This window comes from Protopterus annectens, chromosome 8.part1 (genome assembly GCF_019279795.1).
Source record: "Protopterus annectens isolate FY-2018-M chromosome 8.part1, PAN1.0, whole genome shotgun sequence".
Taxonomy (NCBI): Eukaryota; Metazoa; Chordata; order Ceratodontiformes; family Protopteridae; genus Protopterus; species Protopterus annectens.
The window spans coordinates 261,876,164-261,900,527 of record NC_056742.1 but is presented as its reverse complement, the minus strand read 5'-3'; the positions used below and the strand labels follow the sequence as shown (position 1 = coordinate 261,900,527).

Below are 24,364 nucleotides of genomic sequence, written 5' to 3'. Positions count from 1 at the left end.
AGTTTGCAGAACCAGAAGTTAATGGCACAACCCTCACTGACTAGGATGACATAGTATATCTACTGGCTGACAAATTTTGCTGTAACCTCACCCCCACCACTACCTCCTATACATACCGTCTAGTATATCCCCCCCATCATTGGCACACTACACAGTGGTAGCTTGTTGGGTAGCTGAGAGGAGCTGGTTTATAAATATATTAAATAGAAGGGGGCCACAAATAGAGCCTTTGGAGGACACACAGGAAGTGGAAGGAAAGTTGAAGAGGTTGTCGCTGTTTTATACCCTGTTGTCTATTGCAAAGGTTGCTATTGCACCAGGATAGCTTAGGGTGCGAGAAGCCTAGGGAGGAGAGCTGAAGTTTAGCATGATAGAGAATGTCAATGAAGACAGATGAGACTAAGCAACCTGCATTTCTATCATGATTGATTGTGTTGCTAAAATGTAAAAGGGCAGTTGTTGGGTCTTTGAGAGGAGATTGTTGACAGTGAGATTTTCAAGGAACTGTGCATGAATACATTTTTGTAGGATGTTTGATAAAGTATGTAGTTAGAGAAATCTGTTGAGTTTCCGTTTTTGTGTAGGGTGTGATCTAAGATTTTTTCCATAGGGTTGGGGTATGGCTGGCTGTAATGGACCATTTTAATAAGTATGCAGACTGGATAGGGCAGTGGCTGTATTGCCTTTTGATGTATTCACCTGAAATGTTATCTGTGGATAAGACTTGTGGGTTTTAGATGTTAAAAATGTTTTTTGATTGTTTAGGCAGGGTCATGTTTTAAAGAGAAGGATGAGAGGTCTTTTAACTCAGTAAGTGGTGGGAAAATAGAGGAGTGATCATCTTTGACAAGCGATTAAAACTGTTTGGATAAAATGGTTGTTGAACTTGGTTGCTGTGTCAGTGTTATTAGTTGATGCTGTTGGTATGGTTATTTAAGTAGGGTGGAGAAGGGTTTTCAGTAATGACAAAAGCAACCTTGGGTTATGTTGTAGTTCTGCAGTTTAATATATGTTAATACTGATGTGTTTTGAAGTTTTACCAGTTGCTTTGAATTTTTTTTTTGTGACCATTGTTTCCAGGCTTTGCCTCTGATATGCATACATTATTTTAGTTTCATTTGTTAACCAAGGTGTTGGGCTTCGGTTAGATCTTCTTCTTTGTTTTGATGGGTGCTGGGTCATTTAGTACTTTTAGAAATATTTTATTAAATTGTGTGACTGCTTTCTTTAAAGACATGTTTTGAGAATATCCCATTTACATAGCTGAATATTGAAATTAAAAGTTTGTACTTGGAATTTGCTGAGGTTGTGTGTGTCTCTGCTTATATTATGGTTGTCTGTGGATATTGTTTTCTTACCTTATAGAAAAGGTAGGAAGATAGTCGCTGATGGTATCTAGTAGGCAGCTTCTGGTGGTGGTTTTGTTTAGAGATGAGGTGAGAACCCAATTCATTGTACATTTTCTGAAGCTGTTTTTGTTCAGCCTTGTTTGGGTAGTGACGAGTTAAGTTAAATTGTGTAGGTTTACTGTAGTGCAGATGTCTAGGAAATTAGTTGCCAGTCAGTGTTGATATCTCCTAATATGATTGTTTCATAGCTTATGCTGGTGGATATCCAGCATAAGATTTCTTTGGCAATGTTAATGTTGCTATGGTGGGTGTACATATGGCTGTTATGCAAGTGCTCTTTTTATTGTTAGGCTTTAGCTGAGAGATCAGTATTTCTGTGTTAAACTGGGATTTAGAGTTGGATTGGGGAATGATTTTGAGGGTATTTCTGTAAAATACAGCTGCCCTTTTTTTCTATCCATATAGGAGAATTTCTTTGTGTTTTTATATTTAATTTCAGCCAAGGTTCTCTAGTGGGCAATATAGCTGGGAAAGTGTAGGGCCAATGGTCTGTGCCTTCGGTTACCTTCTAGCCGGATGTTGGAATTCCTGCAGAAATGATCCCGTTACTAAAATATCATTTACTGCGATGGTGGCGCTGTGGTAGCGTTGTCGCCTCACAGTAAGACGTTGTCCTGTTCGATTCTTAGCTAGAGTGTCTTCTGTGTGGAGACATACGTGAATGGGCGTACCTTCGTTGAAGGTTTTGCATCAGGGCCGGCAACTCGGCACGTAAAAATCTACTGCCAATCATTAGCGGACCAGAGTTTCGCTGTGGCGACCCCTAACCGGGAAAAGCCGAAAGACGCAACAACAACAATTAAAATATCAATTTTTATAGTGAATATAATTAATACAGTTGTGTAATTTTAAGAGAAGGGACTCTTGCATCAGTAGGAATAACCTTCTTTTGTATTAGAAGCATTTCTTTGTAGCTGTAGTTTGTGCATAATTTAATATGCTTACATTGCTCACATTAATTTAGTTTATTTTTATATAAGTGCCCTTAAAAGAAGAAATGAATGTGGATCAGTGTAATTTTAATTTTGTTCAGAGTTTCAAGTCAACTAATGACATGGATACCAAGATTTGGCTTATGCAATAGTGACTTTTCAACTGCTGAAATTTGATATCATCTTTGCTGGTGCCTTTGATGTTGTAATAGTCAACATCTGACATATATATTTTTTTCTCACCATTGATGATGCCTTGGATGTTTAGCGCCCTAGTTTTCTGAACAATTTGTTCATTGTAGGATTGCTGAAATGTAATATCTTTGCTGGTGCGTTTGATGTTGTAATAGTTAACATCTGTCATATATATTTTTTCTCACCATTAATGATGCCTTGGATGTTTAGTGGCTTGAATGAAGACTTGGACGTACATGCTGTTCAGCACGATGATCATTTGTTCCCATTTTGTTGCTTGATAGATTTGTGAAAAACCATCTTAGTTTTCATTGGGATGCTGCTCCATGTCTCATCCACAACCATCTAAGAATTAGATGTGAAGCCTTTTTTTCAGTCCCTGTTCAATCCTAGGTTGCGTAATAGTACTTGATTTTCATTATTATGTCCTTATTTTACATAATCTGGAAATATGGAAGGCCTACAATATTGCCTGGAAAGCATGCTGTGGTAGCTAATAGAAGATGTGGTCCCAGGTGCAAAATTTTGCTTAGTGAACATTTTGAGTCTGGGTTAAAGAACAAAACATTTTGGAAAGCTTTATATGATGATGCTTTAGCTTTAAGTTTTGCTGTAGGTTTTGCCACTCAGTATTTGATAAAAATATTCTAATTTCTTAGCACTGAGTTGAGAGAGTGAGGGACTTTCATGAAATGGGCAGCTTAACATAAAGTTGAGGATCTTTCAAGACCTGGAACTTCAAAGGGCGGCTTAACATAGAATGTATTGGTCCATAGTTTGCCATGTTACTGTCATAACCAACATTATGTTTAGCACCTTTCCATTGAAGTGATTACTTCTACGCATCTCATGTAATGTGCTACAGATTTTTTGTAATTTTTTTCAACTGATTTTTAGTAGTTCACAGACAAATCTATTCTTAAATGTTGCATCTCCAGGTTATATCAGGAAATTAAGCTTTCATAGTCTGTTTTAACTGTATGAAACAATAATCGTTTTGTGGAAGAGGTGTCAGTATTTACACTACAGTATCACATCACATTTATGTAATCTTACATAGCCGTATTATTGTCATTCACATGGTCAAGATTTTTTTTGTTTTATTTTAGTTCACAGCAAAACAGCTGGAGAGGTTAGCCAAGAAGGCAGAAAAAGATTCAAAGACAGAACAGGCCAAAGTGAAAAAGGTTTGTGTATGAGTTGACATTTTTGCTCATCAAGTTTCACTGTTTTGCAAGCTAAATGTAGAATAATCTGGCTGAGTGAAGTGTTAACAGTTTTCCATGCGTATTGCCTTTTATTGAAGTATTTTGAAATGTCTTGCTTCTGCTGTAGAAACCAACCTATGAAACTGTTATGTGGCATGATGTGCTGCAACTTAAACTACTTTTAAATTCAACTAAATATTATGCTTGAAATGTACAGGCTGAATTTTTTTGGTAATTTTTGTTACTGTGGCTGCAAACCATCCATCCTCCTCTTGTCAGAATTTTCCATTCATTCCTGCGTTATAGAGGATTATCCTAGTACATGGGGTATGAGATGTACCTAGAAGAGACCATCCCAAAAGCAGCCACGTGGGATGCCTGTGCCCTTCCCAACATCTTGGCATTGAGGAGTTTTGTATAGCTTAACCCCACCCAGTGTGTGTGTAAGGGGGTAAAATTTACTCTAATCTCTGTAGGGAGCTATAATACCTTTTCACTGTCAGTGTACTCTCCTGTAAACTCACTAATGAAATCTATCACCAGACAGCAGCTTGGTGATCCAAGAGCCCAGCCCCAGCATGAACACTGTGATATCTCCACTCTTGCATGGAATGGGTTGCACTTGTCTCAATTCACATTTGCCTTCTCCCTAGGGGGGGAGGGGTCTTGCCCATCCTTCCCTGCCAACCATGCATACTTTTCAACTATACCTGTTTTGGAGGTACATACTTGTTATCAAATTTGTTTTTAGCCCTTCAGATGATGTACTGAGTTTTGGAGGTGAGTTCCTATTTTCAGGCTTGAGTTGCCCCATCACATGAGGTATTGAAGCTGTTTAGTACACCAGAAACTAAACTACATGACTAACATACTGGCGACTCACTAATTTAAAGAAACAGGACCCACATATTACATCTCCCTTTTTAGTAGCAAAAAAACAATGACTTTGTGATGTAGATTTTTGCACTATCATTTATTAAGGTCTTAGATTTTACACTTGCATCTTTAATAATATGCATATGTCTTGCATAATTTTTCATCTTCATTTTTTTAAGTTGTGTTTCTGAGTAACATCCTACAGTCCTACTGGAAGTGGAAAGGGTTATTTGCTGTTTTATATTCAAAATTTTTGCTTGTTATATCCCTAATTTTTTTTTAGTATTTATTTTTTTCTCAAAGGGCCTACCTATTCGCAATGTCTGCAAAGTTGAGAGTTACGCTACACTGTCAAGCACTTGAGCCACTAAATGAACTTTGGTCACCTGTCATTTGGGCTTTGTCTCTCTCTATCACTGAAGCTGGCTTTAGAGACTAATCCTTGTCTTTGGTATTCTGTTGGGCATCATTCAGATAAAAGTCCTATTATTAAATGTAATCTTTGACAACAGGGAATATTCATTTGTAGGTTAATCATATAAATTGCATGTTATAGTAGCCCTAGCTATAAGGGTTGTAGCCTGCTAAGGATGCAACAAAACGGCTGCTCAGCTTACAGAGTTTTCAGGGCCCCTTCCACGTGCCCCAGTCATTAGTTTGTTTATGTTGAGGTGATTAAAAAAAAACAGGTTTGGGCTCCAAGCCCTTCAGAGCTTTCCTCTCACCAGAGAGTGCTGTTCTTCTGGACTTTTGAGGATCAAGAGTTGGCAAATACTGTTCCAGTGCCGGGAAGATAATTTCCTTTTGGGCTAAGAAGTTTTCCAGTTTACTTTTTATGACAGAAATTGTACTTTTTCCTAGCTTTAGGAATAATGTTTCATAGAAAAAGTATTTTTAATGACTGTCATATGACTTATCTCTAAACATGAGCATACTTTTTATTTTTGTGGTAAAAAGTGGTTATAACTAATTAATTTAAAGTACTTTTTCTGTGGTAAAGTTGTCTCATTTTGCTTTTGCGGGCTGGGGTAAGTGTTTAAAGTTTTTTTACTGTGTTTTAATAGGGAAACTTTTTTATTTCAGCTTGCCTGTTTGACAAATATTGCTGCCAGGCTTCCCTGGAAAATCAGACACCTTTTTTGGCTTAACCATGGAACATGCTACTTGTTCCTTGCTTCTTTCTTCTTCCAGCCACAAAAAGAAAATTCTTAAACTATTGTTGTCACCACAACTGGTTGCCAAAGTACCTCAGCCACAGATGGGTGACTCTGCTATGGCCAAAATTGGTTCCTCAGACCAGTCATCTTTTTCCCTGCCTCCCACTGATGTGTGGGCCCTACAGCCGCCACAGACCAGGGGTTAGATATACCCTTTGTGGTTGTTGGAGTGCCTTAAGTGGGCAATGGAGAGTTGGTCGTGGGAAGAGAGGCGGAGAATGCCAGTCTGCCTCGCCAAAAAGCAATGCCTGTCCCTGGAAATGTGGATTTATTTCTTCAGAAATTCTTGTCAAAAAGAAACAAAATCTGCATCCTCCTGTCTCAGTTACTCTAGAGAGGAATGAGTTATTGGATTTGGCTCAGGGTTTAGTTCAGTCTCTTGACCCTGCCAGAGTAGATGTTTCTGGTAAAAGTAAAAAAAAAAAAAAAAAAAAAAATTGTCATTTTTCTAAAAAGATTTGAGATCTTGAACCTAAAAGTGATTGTGAAGGGACAGATTGTTGTCTCCCCATGTTTGTGATTCAAAGGAATGCGTGGCTGTGGCCATTTCCTTTGAAGGATTCTCTTGCTCTGAAACTATTTCCCGAATGAATAATTTGCTTTAGTGGGAAAACAGTGATGTTTCTCAGTTGCCAAGAAAGTACTATGGTTTATTACAATTGGAATTTTCAGAACCTATCTCTATTCCTCCTGTTTTTCAGCTCTGAAGAATGTTTTTATTATAGCCTGTAACTTGCCTGACACTCTGCTGCCCTCAAGAAATCAGATAGATTGTATGAAGTTTTTCAGTTTTTTTTTTAAGATTGTATACACTTACCCAGATCAGACCCAGTAGCTATTGCTTTAGTGAATTGAGTTGCTACTAAACATTTGATCTGATGATGTCCTTTTCATTCATTCCTCAACTGATGGGCTCTGATCATAGACTCAAGTCCGACTCGGCCACTTCTACCAGATCTTAAGATACAAGACTCTCAAGCTCCACCCTTTACCCACAATGTCCCACCAGCCCAACATACTCCAGATCTCATTTGCCACCATTCAGCTTCAGATGTGGATCCCATCATTCTCGAGTTTTTGGAGAAGTAGCTAGCCTATTAGTGAGTTACATTTAGGAAACTTTTTATTATATGCATGCATTTTCTCCTGCCTCCCTTAAAAATTATTTTTATACTTTTTAGGCAGTTTTTTAGCTACCGATTTCTTGGTACCTGTCTAAAGTACCATTGTTGGTACTTGTCTTACCCACTTAAGTTTTTACTCCTTGAAGTACTCCTCTTTTTGCTATCTCTCTCCTTTCATTCATTACCTAGCTTCTCCTTCCCTGATTTCTACAACTTTTGCGCCCATTCTTCTGTTCTCTCTCCATCTGCCTGTCAATTTCACTCTTTTCCCTTGCTTGTTCTCCTTTCAGCTTGCCCTACAAGTTTATTTACTCTGTTTTACCGTGACTGCATTTTCGTCCATGCCACTTCTAGTACTTGAAACTTTCCTTAATTCTCTGTACATGTCTTGAGTAAGTATGTATTTTTGCACACATTATGCATGTCCTATGTTTTATACTGTGTGTGTTTGTTATATTTTATTTTGTATACTGTATATTTTTCTTTAACTGCTTTTTGTACTTCAGTTTTGTATTCATGGAGCTTTTCTCCCCAGCCTCTGCTGAAAAAGGGGCATCATAGGCTCAGTTAGACACTCCCGGTAACAAATGTAAATAAATAAGTACTCTTCAACTACCATTGTTGGAGGTTTATTCTTTCTTTCTTCTTTCTACTACTTTTCTTTTAAAAAAAATTCATTCCTTCTCTTAGTTTGTACTGAATACTAATGGCTGACAGGCCAACAGGTTTTAGGAAGTGCATTATCTGTGGGCATAAAATACCCAATTCAAATACCCACAGGGAATGTGTTTATTGTTTAGGACTTGCACACTTTGATGCAGATTATTGTCTGCTGTGGATTCAACTCCAGAGCTCTTACGGACCAAAGGAATAAGTTAATTCTTAGGGGCCTCTTTCCTTCTTCCTCTTCTGTGGCTGGAACTTAAACTCCATCCAAAAAATCAGACAAGGGGAAGCCAGAATCAGTGACTAATGAAAAGGAATCACACAATAGGTGCGTGGACTGTTCTTCCTCCATGGCGCCGTTATCATAGCTTCCCATAAAAATACACAAAAAGGCGGATGCAACTGCTTCTGATCCAACTGGTTCCAAAACTAGGTCTTAGCCTAGTATGAACCTATGAACCTATCTGCCCGAGGGCATCTACAAGCCTAGCCCATCGTTTTGTGGCTTACGCCACCCCTTTAGTATGGGGAACTATACCCATTATATTGCTGTGCCTCTGTCGAGCAGTGACACTGAGGTAATCCCTGGGGTATATCTGCGATCTCCCATCCATTGGTCAAGATTTCTCTTGAACAAGGCCAGCGAGGTGCTCTGCCTCACATGTACCGGGATTTTGTTCCACAGCATAGGGAGTCTTTGGGTGATGAATCTATCCCTCCAGCACGTCCTATTAATAGCCGTGTCGAGGTTTAAGTCTCCCGCCCTTGTGGCTCTGATGGATCTAGATTTTTGAGGTGAAGCATATTCATCAAATCTGGGTTTGACATGGCCTTGTATGTTAGGCAAAGGTCACCTCTGAGCAAGCGGTGGCGACTGAATAGAGCTGGAGTTCTTTCAGTCGGGCAGCATAGGACAGATTTTTGAGACCCTTTATCCTTTTGGTGAGGAACTTTTGTGGCCTCTCCAGCTGCTGCAAGTGTCGGGTCAGATACATCCCGAATGGGGCATTGTACTCAATCATTGGTCTGATGAGTGATGAGTAAAGGGAGACTATGACCTCCCTTGATCTAGATGAGAATCCCTTCATGATAAGGTGGGCAATGTAGAAGGTCTTCCTAACTACTTTAGCTACATGGGTGTCGAATGACAGACTACTATCAACCTGGGTCCCCAGGTCCCTGATAACTTCTTCTGTGCTCAGTGGATTGCCACCTATTTGGTAGCTAGGGGTAACCTTGTTTTTCCCAAAGGGTATGACTATGCATTTTTTGGCATTTAACTTCAGGCCGTGGCTCTGGCACCAGTTATCCGTTTCTGTGAGACCCTTCTGAAGGATATCTGTGTCAGATGTGTTTTCTACTATGGCGCCCAGTTTGCAGTCATCTGCAAACTTTGTCAGCCATAACCCTCCTGTGTTTGCTTGTACTTCGGAAAAGTAGATGCCAAACAAGAATGGGCCCAGGACTGAGCCCTGTGGGACACCACTTGTGACAGGCTTATCGGATCTGAACTCCTCTCCTAATGGATCTCCTTACTTCATGGCTCCCTTCACCATTCTTGGAGGGATCTCCATGTTGGCATGTGGATAAGATGATGAGAAAATATTTCAGAGCTCAGATCCAGATGGGGGTTGTCCTGGCTCCGACTCCCATCGGATATACTAGTCAACCCATGTTCACTTCTCCCTTGTTACCTCCTTCTCCAATTTGACCCTTTGCTTTGGAGCCCTCAGATCCAGGACCCCTTGAGGTGTCCTCAAAGAGTCAGAAGATGGTCTGTTCTTAGATTCTGGTGACTTCCCTGAGTCATCCTTTCTCAACCCTTTTAGAGCAGGAGAACTCTAGAAGTTGAAGCATCTGCACCATGTCTGGGAGGGGGGTTGGGATAGATTCCAAAGCTTTCAGAGCTATCTCGTCCTCTTGGGGCTTTGGTGTTGGACAGACCTGGTCCGACTCTCTTTTTTTCGGGTGGAGTGCTGGTGAGGTTGCAGGAGATGACTGTTCAGCATCTATTGGCTACTTTGCCTTCGACTTCTCTTTCCCCTAGGTGTTCTGCCTTTGAGCTCATGGAGAGGGCTGCCTTCTTGTCTAGAGAAGGGACATCCCTGCTCCCCTTGGATCAGACAACTTTGCCTCCTCTGGTTCTCTGCTCTGGGCCTTGTCCATCTCATACATGGACAGCCAGGCAGATCAAGTCTTCAGTCTGTCCATCAGGACATCTTCATCTCATCTGATACTTCCCCATACAATCCCACAGAGGAAGTCCCTTAGAAATTAATGTGTAAAAGGAGACAATTAGATTCTCCTCAGGAATCTGTCATGGAGGACACCGATTCTGATGGTGAGGGGTCCCCCAGATCTCTACCAGATGACATCTCCTATGTTGACATCCTAGAGCTCCTGAAAGAAAAGGGTGGTTGGTCCATTGATACCTACTCCCAGGAGGAATCTGTGTTCCTGGAGGCTTTTGGGTTTGGCCTGCCTACATCTTGGGTGACTTCCCTGGCAGATGATCTCTTAGATGAAAGTGGACAATGCAGATGGAACACTGTGGTGAGTATGTAACTTTTTATTGATCTAATCCCTCTCTTTCTGACAAGGATGAGAAGACACTTGATTTGTTGAAAGTGTATTCTTCTGCAACATTTGTTTTTTTAGGATCCTCAGCTGTCAGGCTCATATCTTAAAAGTTTATACTTGCCTCTTTTGAGAATATGAGGAATATCTTGCCATCTGGAATATCTTGCCATCTGTTTTCTCTTTTGGGAAGAAGTTTGCTTTGTGTAATGTGGTTGCTTCTATTTCTCTAGTGGCTATCCACTCTTTAAAATGTGAATATGATTCTGCTGCTGCCACTGGCACTTTTATAAGGAGATCTGCCTGGCTGTGTTCTCAGAATCTCTCAGAAAATGTCAAAAATTAAATTTTGAATTTTTCCCATGGATAACAGCTTAGTTTTTGAAATTTCTACTGCCATGGTCCTTAAGTGTGACAAGAGAGGTAAGCTGATTCAAGGAATCTTTATTTTTCAGTCTTCCTCCTCTAAGTTTACCAAGAGATTTTATGCCTCTTTGACAGCCTTTTATAAAAATCAAAATAAACAGGCGCAGCAAACTGGTGTTAAGCAAACGTTTAAAAGACAATGGCAGTGAGGTTTCAAAATATAGCATGAACTTTCCCTCCCAGAGCAAATGCCAGTCTAATAAGTCTGAATGACTGTTTGCTTAGGCTTCCTTTCCCCTTCCCACCCTGGTAATCCCTTAATCCTGCCAGAAAATCTGAACCTCCATTTCTTTCTTGGGCAACAGAGTGCTTCAGAGATATGGGTTTTGGAACTAATCCGTCAAGGTTACCGATGTTAGTGAAAATTTTTCCCACCTTTCTGAGGGATTACCCCCCCCCCCAACCCTCCAGACGAAACTTGTCTTTTCCCACCTGTCATTCCGCATATGCTCTCTTAGTGAGTGATAGAAGCTGTCCCTCTTCTTCAGTTAGAAGAAAGGTTTTATTCAGTGATGTTTCTGGTGCCAAAGAAAGAAGATTCTTGGAGACCATTTCTGATATTTATCCTGTTTGTGATGGTGCCCACATCCAAAATGATACTTCACCATATATTACCCCTTATTCCCCATTTGAGTTTTCTAGTAACCTTAGACTTAAATGGTGCATATCATCACATTCCTATAGATCTAAATTTTAGTTGTTTCTTACAGTTTTCTGTGTCTGGATCAAATTATCTATTCCCTGCATTACCCTTGGGCCTATCCATTCCTCCATTGGTATTCACAAAATGTCAAGCTCCTGTGATAGCATACTGCAGGTTGCAAAGTATTAACATTTTTTTTCCTTATTTAAACATCTTACTTATCTTTCAGTATCTTTTTCAAAGTGTCCAGAATCTCTCACCTGAGTAAGAGGTCTTCTGTATAGACTGCAGTTCCAGGTGGACTTACAAAAATCATGTATGACTTCTTCTCAAAGGATTGATTTCTTGTGGTGTCTCCTGGACACCTCAGTTCAAAGAGCTTTTCTTCCACAGGAAAAAGTAGATCACTGTCTAGATACATTTTTGAGTTTGTCCACTTGGTCTACTGTCTCAACAAGGGAATTCCCCAGGATTGTGGGTTTCATGCCATCTGTGATTTTCTTGATACCTCGTGGTATACTCAACATGAGAAAATTCCAGTGGTACCTGAAATCTGTGTAGTTCCAACATCAACATCACCCGACATTTCAGATTCCAGTTTTGTGGTTTATGAAAAGGGAGATTTTTTGGTGGTGATACCAAATGTGTCATAAACCAGGTCACCCATATTCTCTCTCTGTCAGCTCCAGGTCACCCATATTCTCTCTGTGCCAGCTCCAGCACAGTCAGTCACAATGGACACCGTAGACTTTTCTTGGGAAGCAGTGTCTATTGGGATAAAAGTGCAGGGTCTTTAGAACAGAAAGAGCAAACCAAAATACATACACACAAAAGTGATGTTGGCTCTTTATGAATGCTCTCAGCTGTCTCTATGATCTGTAGTCCCCAGGACATCTGCAAGTGTTTACAGGCATCACCACAGTGTTGTGGTACATAAACAGGAAAGGAGGAACTAGATCTTGCTGTCTCTGCAGATTAGCTGTTGTATCTTGAGATATAGCATTTCAGTACAAACTCATTCTACAGACATGTGTACTGTCAGAGCAAAATTGTATGGCTGACAAAGAAGAGCAGGACCAGGGCAGACATCCTTGACTAAAAATTGAATCCGGGATTCTTCCAGCTGTGAAGAACACCTCAAATAGATATTTTTGCCTCCACTCACAGCAATCAGATGGTGAAGTTCTGCTCCAGAACTCCATGCGAGTAAGACCTGAAAGACCGATGCTTTTTCTTTATTATGGGCAGAGATGTTCCTATATGCTTTTCTACCCTTTCTAGTAATATCCCTGTTCATTCTGAAGATTCAGGAGTCGCAAAGATCATTGTGACTACTTTCTTCTGGTCCAGGCAACAGCGATTATCCCTTCCTTTGGAAATACCTAGGGGCAAATACCACAGGTTTCCTTACAATCTGGATCTGCTCACACAAGACCAGGAATGTTCAATACATCCCGACCCCAAACAACTACAACTGACTTTTGAGGATAATAGACCTGGAGACTCTACCTTTTAGGTACCTTTTTTCCCTGTGGATATGTAACAGGTGTTAAAGGAAGTAAGAAAATTTGCTACTAGAAAATCATATATTATTAAATGAAAAAAGTTTTCTAGATGGTATCAAGAAAAGTAACAGCACATATTCAAGGTCAGTGTTTCTCTGGTTCTAAATTATTTGTGTGAGTTACTGTCCTCTGGCATCTCTTGTTCTTCAGTCAAGGTTGGTCTGTCAGCCATTTCAGCATGTCTGCCCTTAGATCTCCCTCTTTCAATGCAATCTCAAGTAAAAATGTTTTTAAAATGAGTGCTGCATAGGAAGCCACTAGAAGGCTGGTTGTTCTTCCTTGGGATTTTAATTTTGTGTTAGAAAAACTTACTCTTAAGTCCTTTTGAAACAGCTCATCAGGCTGACGTGAAGTTCTTAACAAGGAAAACAGTCATATTAATTGCTCTGACCTCTGCAAGAAGAGTGTTTGAGTTACATGCTCTTATGATGAGTCAGTCTCATCTCATTTCCCCCCAAAAGTAAGGTTTCCTTGAGAATTAATCCTTCCTTTATGCCTAAAATGGTATCTGAGTTTACCTTAGACCAAGCTATCTTGTCTATCTTCTTTCCAAAACCTAAAAGTGAGGGAGAGATGATATTTTATGCCTTGTATGTCCACACTGTTCTCTGGTACTGTTTTGACAGAAGGTAAGAAAAAAGGACAGTATGTGTCAAGTGGTTGTCTCATGCTATTAACTTTTGTGATATTCACCTCACGAAATCAATTCCGGGCAGGGTCAAGACATGTTTACAAAGGCCTTGGCTTCATCTGTGTCATTTTGGAAAGGGTTGGATTCTAGAAATGTTCTAGCAGCAGCAACTTTGACCTCTGTGCATACTTTTACAAGCACTATAAACTAGATTAGATTCTTCTTCGAGGTGTAGGACAGGCTTTGCAGGAATATTTTCCAGGGGCTCCTGTACCCTCTTTCTTCCTCCTCCCAATCAGTCTAAGCTATGGTAATCTATTGCTGCTGCAGCAGTGATCATTCAAATGTCTACTGTTATGGTAACTTTACATACACAACTGCACTTTCCTTCTGCCTGGTTGTTTTGCTAGCTAAAAGTACTTAATCTTCAAGGTACCTTAACTGGGATGTTTCCAAATTCTTGGTTTAATTTTATGTAGGTGGGTCTACTTCAGAAGACTGAAAAACCAAAAGACTGAAAATTCAAAATACTGAATGATGGAATTTGCCCCTTCTCCACTGTTGTGCAATCTTGGAGTTGGTATATAGAGTTAGCAGGGGGTGTTGGGGGCTGTGCCCCCTCTCCCACATGATGGGTGCAGGGAAGCTTGCCCTCTGCATTAAAAATGCATTCAGTATTTTGAATTTGCAGTCTCTTGGTTTTTCAGTCTTTTGAAGTAGTCCCATGTAGGTTTGCTGGATGTACCAAACTTAAAGTTTCTTTGTATGCCTCCTTTTAGGCTAAATAGCTATCAGCAGTTAGAGTTGCTTCTTTCCTTATAGTGCTTGGATTGGTGGTTTGGTTCCTGGACGGAAAGACTTTTGTATGGTAATGCATGCTCTTGTCACATCTGCATGTATTTTGCTAGGTTCATAGGTTCATAGGTTCATACTAGGCTATCTGCCCTAGGGCATTTAAAAGCCTAGCCAGAGTGTGTATGGCTTTTGCCACCCATTTTAAATTAATTTTGCTATGCCCTTTTTCGAGGTTAGTATACTGCGCTTCTGTCTAACAGTGACACAGAAGTGATACCCGGGGTAAACCTACGATCTCCCATCCACTCATCAAGATTCCTCTTGAAGAGAGTCAATGAGGGACTCTGCCTAACCTGGACTGGGATTTTATTCCAGAGTGAAGGGAGCCTCTGGGTTATGAATCTGTCCCTCCAGCATGTCCTATTTATTTCAGTGCTGAGGTTTAAGTCCCTCGAGCGCGTAGCTCGATGGGATTTGGATTTTCTGAGGTGCAGCATGTCCATTAATTCCGGGTTGGACATGGCTTTATAAGTCAGGCACAGATCGCCTCTGAGCAGGCGGTATGCCACTGAGTAGAGCTGGAGTTTCTTTAACTGGGCAGCATACGGCATCTGTTTGAGTCCCTTGATCCTCTTGGTGAGGTACTTTTGGGGTCTTTCCAGTTGCTGCAGGTGTCTGGTAAGGTACATCCCAAAAGGGGCATTGTATTCAATTATGGGCCTGATGAGGGATGAGTAAAGAGGCACGATGACCTCCCCTGATCTAGATGTGAATCCCTTCATGATTAGGTGGGCTATATAAAATGTTAGGTGCTGTGGTTTCCTCCTTCATTCCTAAGACATGCATGTAGGTGGACTGGAATTGTCAAAATTCCCCAGGTGTATGTATGTTTGTGGTATGGATATGTCTTGTGATGAGCTGGTGTCTCATTTACTAGGTCTGTTCTCACCTTAATCATTTTACTTGCTAGGATAGGCTTCAGCTTCCCACAGACTCTAATTGAATAAAGTGGGTGGAGGGGATAGTTTCCTTGAAGTGAGAGAAAGAAGGATGGACCCACACACACACACATGTATGGGTGTGCTCGCACTTGATATATGTAAGGTATTTCAGATTGAACATCCATAATATCAGTAGCAAAAATGTTGACACATTAGTGTCGACACCAGCATGTTGACATCTGACTGCTCATATTCCAAAAGTACCTTCACACTCCCAGAGAGGGAGAGAGAGAGAAAATAAAAAGTTTGATGTAACAACATCAAAGGTTCTGAGGAACAGCAGAATTGGACAGAATCTTATTATGCTTTTAAAACTATTTGAACATTAATGCCTTACTAAGTTTACAATGACTACTGTTCTGATCAGAATATTGCCTTATGTGAAAGTATTATCATGAGTAAAATACAGGTGGTAAAACATAGACCTCAGTAATCTTAACAGTTACTGTTAATATTCTGAAGTAGTTAGCAGTTTGAATTTAGAGGAAATTCAACGTAAATCATGCATTACCAGGAAACGAAAATTGTTGCTGTTCAGTATACCTTATTTATGTCCACGGTTAGTTGTTCAAAAAGAAATTTTAGATACTGTAGTGTCCCATAAAACCAATATCCTGGTTCAAACCACTGCATAATTGAATTAACTTAATCTGCGTTGTTGTTCTGTACAAAGTTGTGTAGAAATGTCCTTTTAGAGTCATAACTATCACATCTCATACAAAATGATCAGACTGGTCAAACTTTGCCGACACTCAATTGTCAGTCATTTTTTTGTAACTGTGTGTTTATGGGCATTCATCCTAGTTCAGAGTAACTGGCCTGTCTCTGGACATTTCCTAAATTTGATTAGAAAAAGTACACCTAAATGAACTGTGTACTTCAAAACTTCTGTAATGTGCAATTGTTACATTGGAAGCTGTACAAATCATGTGATATGTTTTGCATATTGGATGGTCGCTGGATTTTGTGCCATTCTGGATTATGTTGTGTACGGGTCTGTGTGTGCTTCTGACAAGAAGATTCTGTAGATGTAGTTGAAAAATGTGTCTCAACTTTTTATCCTCACTGAGCATTGGTTGGAGGTCCCTCACAATATTATACAGTTTTTAAGTTCTGGATGATATGTTGTCAGTTGTGGAACTGAAGTAGCTGATGTTCTTCGTGTTTCACTGTTGCAGCCATTATGTTTGGGTAATCTGCCTGCAGGTTGCCCTGAGTCGGCGTGCTTAACAAAGTCTTGGGTTGTGCGTTGGTTGCTGTCCCTTCTTCCATAACGTCAGGTCGTCAGGGGTATAAAACATGTAGCCGACGCCATTACATCAGTCTTTCTTGCCATGCGGTGCCCGAAGCAGAAGCAGTTCGCAATTGCCGGTCAACCGATTCCTGAAATTTTCGTTTTCGAGTTTCAGAACCGAAGTCTTCAACTAAAAGCTAAGTACCCTTTTGGGGAAAACTTTTTCTTGCTCCTTTCCGATGTCAGTAAAAGTTAATAATTGCATTACTTGTAGAAAGCAAATACCTCCTAAAGATTTTCATTCATACTGTATTCCTTGCCTAGGCCCTGACCACGACATACCTTGCTGTCAGTTTTGTGCTTTATTTAATCAGCGCACTATCCGTCATTGGTATATTTTTGCCTCTAAATATTTTGGTTCTCGATTTAATTATCCAGAAATGTCGGTTAGCCATCCGACTACCGGGATTCTGAACAAACGCAAAGATAAAAACAGAGACAGGCCGCAGAGGTCCAAAACTGCCAACGACGCTTCTCCTAAGCCAGTTGCCAGTTCGCCGGTACTCAGTGAGGCGCTTTCGCAACCCCTGATGCCCGCTACTTCTGATTCGCAGGCCTCTACTGAGACCCATTCTGAGTCCGGTATGCCGCGCCGTGAGATACTTCAGCTGTGGAACCCACGAATGTCTGTACCTTGGATGGGTCCGGAGCTGCTGTGCAGGCACCAGCTTCTGAGGGTGTATTCAGGCATACGGATTTGCATATTAAATCGACGCCTCCTTCATAACTAAGGCCTAAATCTCGATCCATGTCTAAAAAACCGATGCCCAGGCCACAAGGTCAGGCCTCTATGCCTAAAAAATAAATGATAAAAATGGCTGAAGATCTAATAACTCTAATCAGGGGTAGCCAACCCCCCCCCCTCAAGAGGCCTAGAGCTGAGCTTGATTATGAATCTTCTGATCAGGATTCTGTTTTTTCTGACTCTTCTGATGACCTGGATTTGTCCTTACCTACTTATGAGGATTCTGATGGAGAGGACTGTATTTCCTCTGCTTCCCCTCCTGAGGATTTTTTTTTGGGGAAACCTTACATACTCTAAAGGAGCATTTTCACTGGGAAACCCAGGAATTTTCTGATTCAAAAAAGAGGGTTAGGGATTTCCTTCTCCTACCTCAGCATAGGCCTTTGGCTATTCCTCCTGTACTAGACATTGTTGATGATGCTTTCTCGGAATCCAGTTTGGCCACTGATTCCCTGCCTCCTGCTCCCAGTAAACCTGACCGATACTACAGGGTCACAGAGTCCCACAAGTTCCTTTTCAAAAATCCTGTTGCAGATCCAGAGACTATTTCACAGGTACCCAAGGACATTAAAGCTTCTACTGCTAAAAATCCTACCCCTTCGAATAGAGACTCCAGGGCGCTGGATAGATTGGGAAAAAAGGTTTATACTTCAGCAACTTTGGCAATTAGAGCTTTAAACTGCCAATTTCATATGTTAAAATATCAGCAACATGTTATTGGACTGCTTAAACAGAAAATGATGTTGATTCCTGACTGTGTGGAAAATAAAGAATTACAGGATTTAATGCATTCTGCTGAACAAGTTGGAAAACACACTTTGCAATGTGGTTTTGATTCTTTAGAGGCCTCTTGTAGGGCTGCAGTTACTGGGTCTGTGCTTAGAAGGCATGCCTTGGCTTAAGGAGCAATCTTTGCCTGATCATGTTAAAGCTAAATTGTTGGATGGTCCTTTAAATCAGGACCACCCGTTTGGCAACAAGGCTGAAGAAGATCTTAAAAAAGATGGAAAATAAAGCAAAATCTATGCAAACTGTTAAAGATTTTTACAAGTTCAGCCTCCTAGATTTAGTAGGCACTGGCCTTCTAAGAATTGGTCCTTTCCAGCCCCTTCCAGGTCTTCTCAAGCCAGACCCAGACACAGCAAAAAACCCAGGTTACAGTCCCAGGGGACTCAGAACTAAGCAGTGGGGGGCCTCCACTTCCAAGTCTGGGAATAACAAGACCCCCCCCCCTATGGTAAACTGTGTCTCAGTGACTTCCTTTTTAAAATTTCCAAGCACTTATCTTCTGACTGCCCCTTTGGGGGGAAAGATTGCTCATCATGCAAAGAACTGGGAACTCATTACCCAGGACAAATGGGTTTTAAATATAGTGTCCCAGGGATACAGATTTCACTTCCACACGTTGCCAACGCCAAGTGGGTGGTCGGACCTACCCCCAAATCAGTGGGCAGAGGCTCAAAAACAAGTACTTTCTCTCTTAAGCATGGGGGCTATTCAACTGGTACCAGAAGAGGAAAAGGACAAGGTTTCTACTCCAGACTTTTCCTGGTACCCAGAAAAGGCAAATCATGACATCCGGTCTACTCTAAACACCTTTCTGGAGATTCCAAAATTCAAGATGCTGACTCTTCATCAGTTACTTCCTATACTAGGCAAAGGCGCCTGGTTGGCAATACTAGATTTAAAAGAAGCATATCTGAACATCCCAATCAGGGAATCTTGCAGAAGATACCTACGCTTCAAAGCAGGCTACACGCACTATCAGTTCTCTGCACTGCCCTTTGGCTTATCTACTGCGCCCAGGGTTTCACAAAGTGCCCAGCTCCAGTTATTGCATTTTGCAGGCAAAGAAGTATTCAAATATACTAATAAACAAAAAAAACAGCACTAAGGTTGAGAGCACCTCAGACTCGCAACCTTAGTGCTGCTTTTTTTGTTTATTAGTGGTTTTGAGCACTAAAATACTACCTTTCTTTTGGTTTACAAGTATTCAAATATACCCATACCTGGACGATTGTCTTGTTCAGGCAGAAAGCCAGGACATACTTTTGAATCATCTGGCGTTTGTAAAAAGGGTTCTAACTTGTCTGGGGTACACCATAAACGAAAAGAAATCACAACTGGTACCCTGTCAACAAATTACATTCCTGGGAGCAAGCTTGAATACAACTTCCCAGATGGCTTACCTCACACCAGAAAAGCAAATTCATTTGACAACCTTCTTCAAACAAGTGGCCACAAAAACCCTGCTATCTGCAAGACAAATACTGCAAGCCTTGGGGTTCATGTTCTCCTGCATTCTTTTAATTCCATATACAAGACTGCATATGAGGAAACTACAGTGGTATCTAAAAAGCCTATGGAGACAACATTCTCACAGCCTAGAAACAATGATTCCTATCATACCTTGCCTACACCTAGAGTTCCTTTGGTGGGCAGAGGCCTGCCACCAAAACAAGGGACTACCTTTCACACCACCCCCTGCCGCCCAAACCCTAACAACAAATGCATCAGACTATTCATTGTGGGGAGGGGGGGGGGTTCAACTGGCAGGGAAGTGCATTCAAGGCAAATGGAACCCAAGTCAAATGCACCTGCATATCGATCAAAAAGAAATGTTAGCTGTACATAATGCTCTGACAGCCTTCAAGGACTACATTCTTCCAGGACAACTAATGGTAAAGACGGACAACACCACAGTTATGTGGTACATAAACAAGCAGGGGGGTACACATTCTTACCCTCTCTGCAGAATAGCCATGGCATTGTGGAACACAGCCTTGAGCTACCAAGTACACATACAAGATCAATTCCTGTCAGGAAAATTAAATACACTGGCAGGTGGACTAAGCAGAAACCTCATGGACCCACATGATTGGAAACTGGAACCAAGGATTTTCAACATGTTGACAAGCGAATGGGGGAGCCCAGATATAGACCTGTTTGCCTCCCCCCAGAACTACGAATTGGACAAAGTTTGCACAAAGACTCCCCACAAACAAGCCTGGAAAGTGGATGCTCTGTCCTTCAGCTGGAAAAACCTATCAGTCTATGCCTCCCCCCCCACTGCCTCTGCTCTCCAAAGTACTACTAAAAGTCAAACAGGACAAACCAAGGATGATTTTGATTGCTCCAGACTGGCCGCGCCAACACTGGTACCCCTTCCTGCACAGTGTGTCACTGTTATCTCCATGGCACCTGCCTCAGACTCCTTCCCTGCTGTCTCTACAGGAGAACCAGATTCTGCACCCTCAGCTTCCAACACTGAACCTTGCAGCCTGGCTAATTACTTAAACTCTCCCTTACCATCCCTCAGCAATCCTGTGATGGATGTCATCTTAGAGGCAAGGAGGCCTAGTACTGGAAAATCTTATGCTGAAAAATGGAAATTCTGTGCCTGGAACCAGTCTCAAAGGATGAGCACAGCAGTGCCCAATTTACCTCAGATTTTACAATACTTAACTGAGATGCTTCACAAGGGCCTGTCTTTTTCCTCCATTAAAATCCACGCCTTAGCCATTTCAGCTCATTATAACACAGAACCTCCCCTCTTCTCTCATCCACTGCTCAAGCAGTACCTCAGAGGGGGCCAAAAATTTGAGACCACCCAGGAGAGCTCCAACCCCAGCCTGGGACCTTAACTTTGTTTTGGAGAAACTCACTCTACCTCATTTCGAACCAGCTGCTACTGCAGACTTAAAATTTCTTTCTTGGAAGACAGCTTTCCTTTTGGCAATCGCTTCAGCTAGAAGGGTATCTGAATTACAGGCCCTTATGGCAGTGGAGCCTTTCATCATCTTTCATACGGACAGGGTGTCACTCAGAACCAATCCATCCTTCATGCCCAAGGTGGTATCCAGTGTGGCTCTTAATCAGTCCATTCATTTGCCAACCTTCTTTCCCAATCCACAGAACAAAGGGGAACAGATTCTCCATTCCTTGGATCTGCACAGACAACTTAGATTCTACTTGGACAGGATTAAACCTCAAAAAAAATCTGAACAACTGCTGGTAGCATTTGTTGCAGGGGCAGAGGGGAAGGCTATTTCAAAGCACCATGGAAAACCTATCCCCCTCTGGATCAGACCTCACTCCACCAGGGCTGCATCTACTTCTACAGCCTTTCTCAGAGACGTGCCTACCAGGGACATCCTAGAAGCTGCTACCTGGAGTTCTGTACATACTTTCACCAGGCAGTATCATTTTCCAATTTTCTCTAATTACAGAGCTGGCTTTGCCACTGCAGTCTTGCAGGGCCTTATAGCTGGCCCTAATGCTATCTAAACTCCTCCTCCCAACCACAGCTTTGGGAATCTACCCAAATGTAATGACTGCAACAGGGAAACATGAAGAACATAGTACAGTTGTGTACACTTACCATAAATGTAGATGTTCGAGTGTATTCACTGTTGCAGTCCTGGTTACCCTGCCTCCTGCCCCTAACTTCTGTTGGCTATACTTCTACTTTCCTTTACTATGCTTAAAAGTCTTTTTGGTGTATTTGCTTTTTTGTTGGAGGTATACCTTTGTGTTTTTATGTTTAATTGCTCCCCATTAGGGGGGCACCTGACATCTGGGGCAAGAAAAACTGATGTAATGACGTCAGCTGCATGCTTTATAACCCTGAAGACCTGACGTCATGAAAGAACAGACAGCAACCAACACAGGACCCAAGACTTTGTTAATCAAGCTGACTGAGGGCAACCTGCAGGCATATTACCCAAATGTAATGACTGCAACAGAGAATACACCGAACATCTACATTTATGGTAAGTGTACACAACTGTACTTTCTTGTGGTAGCTATATTGCTTTCTCTGTGCAGCTCTATCAGTCTCTCTGGCAAAATGACCTTGAGCAAGCATGGCATATTTTAGCAGATCGCATACAAGGCATCCTCAGATTCAGCTTCAATGGATCTCTTGCACATCTGCAAGACCAGCAGAATCAGAGACAGAAGATTCAAGGACCTGAACTTTGCCTGCGACATAAATAGAACGTGCTGGAGGGACCAATATATGTCTCAAAGGATCTGCACAGTATGGAATAAGCTCCGCTTGTAAGTGAAGCAGAGGTAATCCCTGACCCTATTTAAAAGATACCTTTATCATTGGATGGGAAATTGCCAATTCACCCCTGGTCTGATCCCCCATATTTGTGATGCACAGAGGTCAACAGTAAGCAAATTAACCCCTAACTAACATACCTCCCCCGCATAACCCTTAGCAACCTGTTTACTAACATACCCCACCATTTAGGCATCCAAGGAACTCTGTGACAGATCTGGGTTGGGTTGCATGGCTAGGCTTGCAAATACCCTGTTGGTCATTAGCCTAGTATGAACCTAAGTTGTGCCAACTGTGTGTCTTTCTGTCTCAGTAGAACAAATGGGTGCTAAAGAAGTGCTTGACTGTTGACAGACTACATTGTATGGCTGGGATGATAACTTCTTATGTGCAAATAAATCCATTGTCAGCTGGTTTCCTTTACACATCTCTATAATGTCCCATTTAGTATAGTAACCTTAGTATCAAGGAAGCTTACTCTTGAAGTTGAGTACTCCAGGTAGAGTTTAATAGATGGGTAGATTCCTTGGTGGAATTCCTTGAGATTGTTGATGCTGTATATCCAGATTACAAATAAGTCATCAATAAAACGGAAATAGCAAGTGGTCTGTGTGTGTCTGTGTGTAGTATTTGTAGACGTTCTACTTTTGGGTTTGCATTTTGTGGAGCCATTCTAATGCACATATTCTAAACACAATGTTTTCCATTAAGGTTAAAATTGTGTGCCAGAATAAATTTTATAAGTTCTATTATATATGGAGTAATGTTCTGATGATCTGTTTACTTTTGCAAGTATCTTGAGACAGGCAGCAATGTCATCCTCATGTGGGATGTTTGTGTTGTGTGATGTAAAACCCATTGTGGGGACAGGCAGCTATGCCATCCTTGTGTATATGTGATGTTTGTACAGAGTGATGTAATATCCATTGTGGGAACAGGCAGCAAAGCCATCATCATATGCATTGTTTGTGTAGAGCGATGTAATATACTTTGTGGTAAAAACAATATTTATGTGGTAGGTTACAATAACTGGTCTGAATGCAAAGAAAATGAGTGTTGTCTTAAATATAGATACCCCCCTCATTGACTATTGGGTTCAGAATTTTCTCCACAAACCCAGAAATTCCTTCTCTAAGAGTTCCTTTGCCTGGTACTGTTGGTGGTGTGTATTTCCTGGCTTATGAATTTTTGGTATCATGTAGAAAATTCCTGGTCTGAGCTGTTTTGGAATGAAGGCAGTTACCTTGCCCTAGATGGAATTTGGAAAGGATTTAATAAGGTTCTTTAGTTTTTTTTGTGAACTGTTGAATTGTATCCTTAGTCAGCTGTGTTTGTATCAAGTGTGTTCAGAAAGCTGTCTATTCGCTTGAGTGTTATAGTCAACATAGTTCTGGATAACCACATCAGATTCTTTGTCTGCTTTCTTTATGAAGATATGGTTGGATTTCAAGAACTTTATTGCTATTCTTTCTGAGAGAGAGCATTTTTTATGGGAGTATCTTTGTACATTCAGGATTCAGTGATTCACGCTTTGTTTAAAACAGTCAGTGCAGATGCCCAGTTTTGCACTGCATCCACTTGATGGAGTGAAGGTGGATTTTTTTTTGTACTTGTTTCTGGTTTCACATTGTTCGCGTTCGTCTGTGTTTCTGCATCATGAAAGAATTCCTTAATTCTCATTCTGTGTAAAAATATTTCTCAAGTTCTCTACAAAAACTGTACTCTTGTCAAGTGGTTTAGTGGGACAAAATGTATGACCTGTTGAAAGGACTGATACTTTTTCCTACTACACACTGACTCTCAGTGAATTAACGACAGATAAATACCTGGATGCTAAGAGTTCTTGTCCTGTAGTGTTGTTAGCAGTCTCCTGATTAACAAAATGACATGTTGAAGGCTGTGTAGGTTCTTCTTCTTTTAACACAGAGAAATTCTTAATGGTGTGTTGTAATTTGTGCTCATTTCCTGCAGAAAGACAGTACCTGGCTCAGC

At 41.1% G+C, this 24,364-nt stretch overlaps 1 protein-coding gene across 1 annotated transcript in view; it reads left to right on the top strand.

The window, feature by feature from the left end:
• CHMP1A (charged multivesicular body protein 1A) overlaps positions 1-24,364 on the top strand; it is a 451,574-nt gene that overhangs the window by 116,671 nt on the left and 310,539 nt on the right. The window contains exon 3 of the mRNA XM_044081850.1: positions 3,646-3,723. Within this exon, the coding sequence (XP_043937785.1) occupies positions 3,646-3,723 (78 nt within the window). The remainder of the gene's footprint in view (positions 1-3,645; positions 3,724-24,364) is intronic.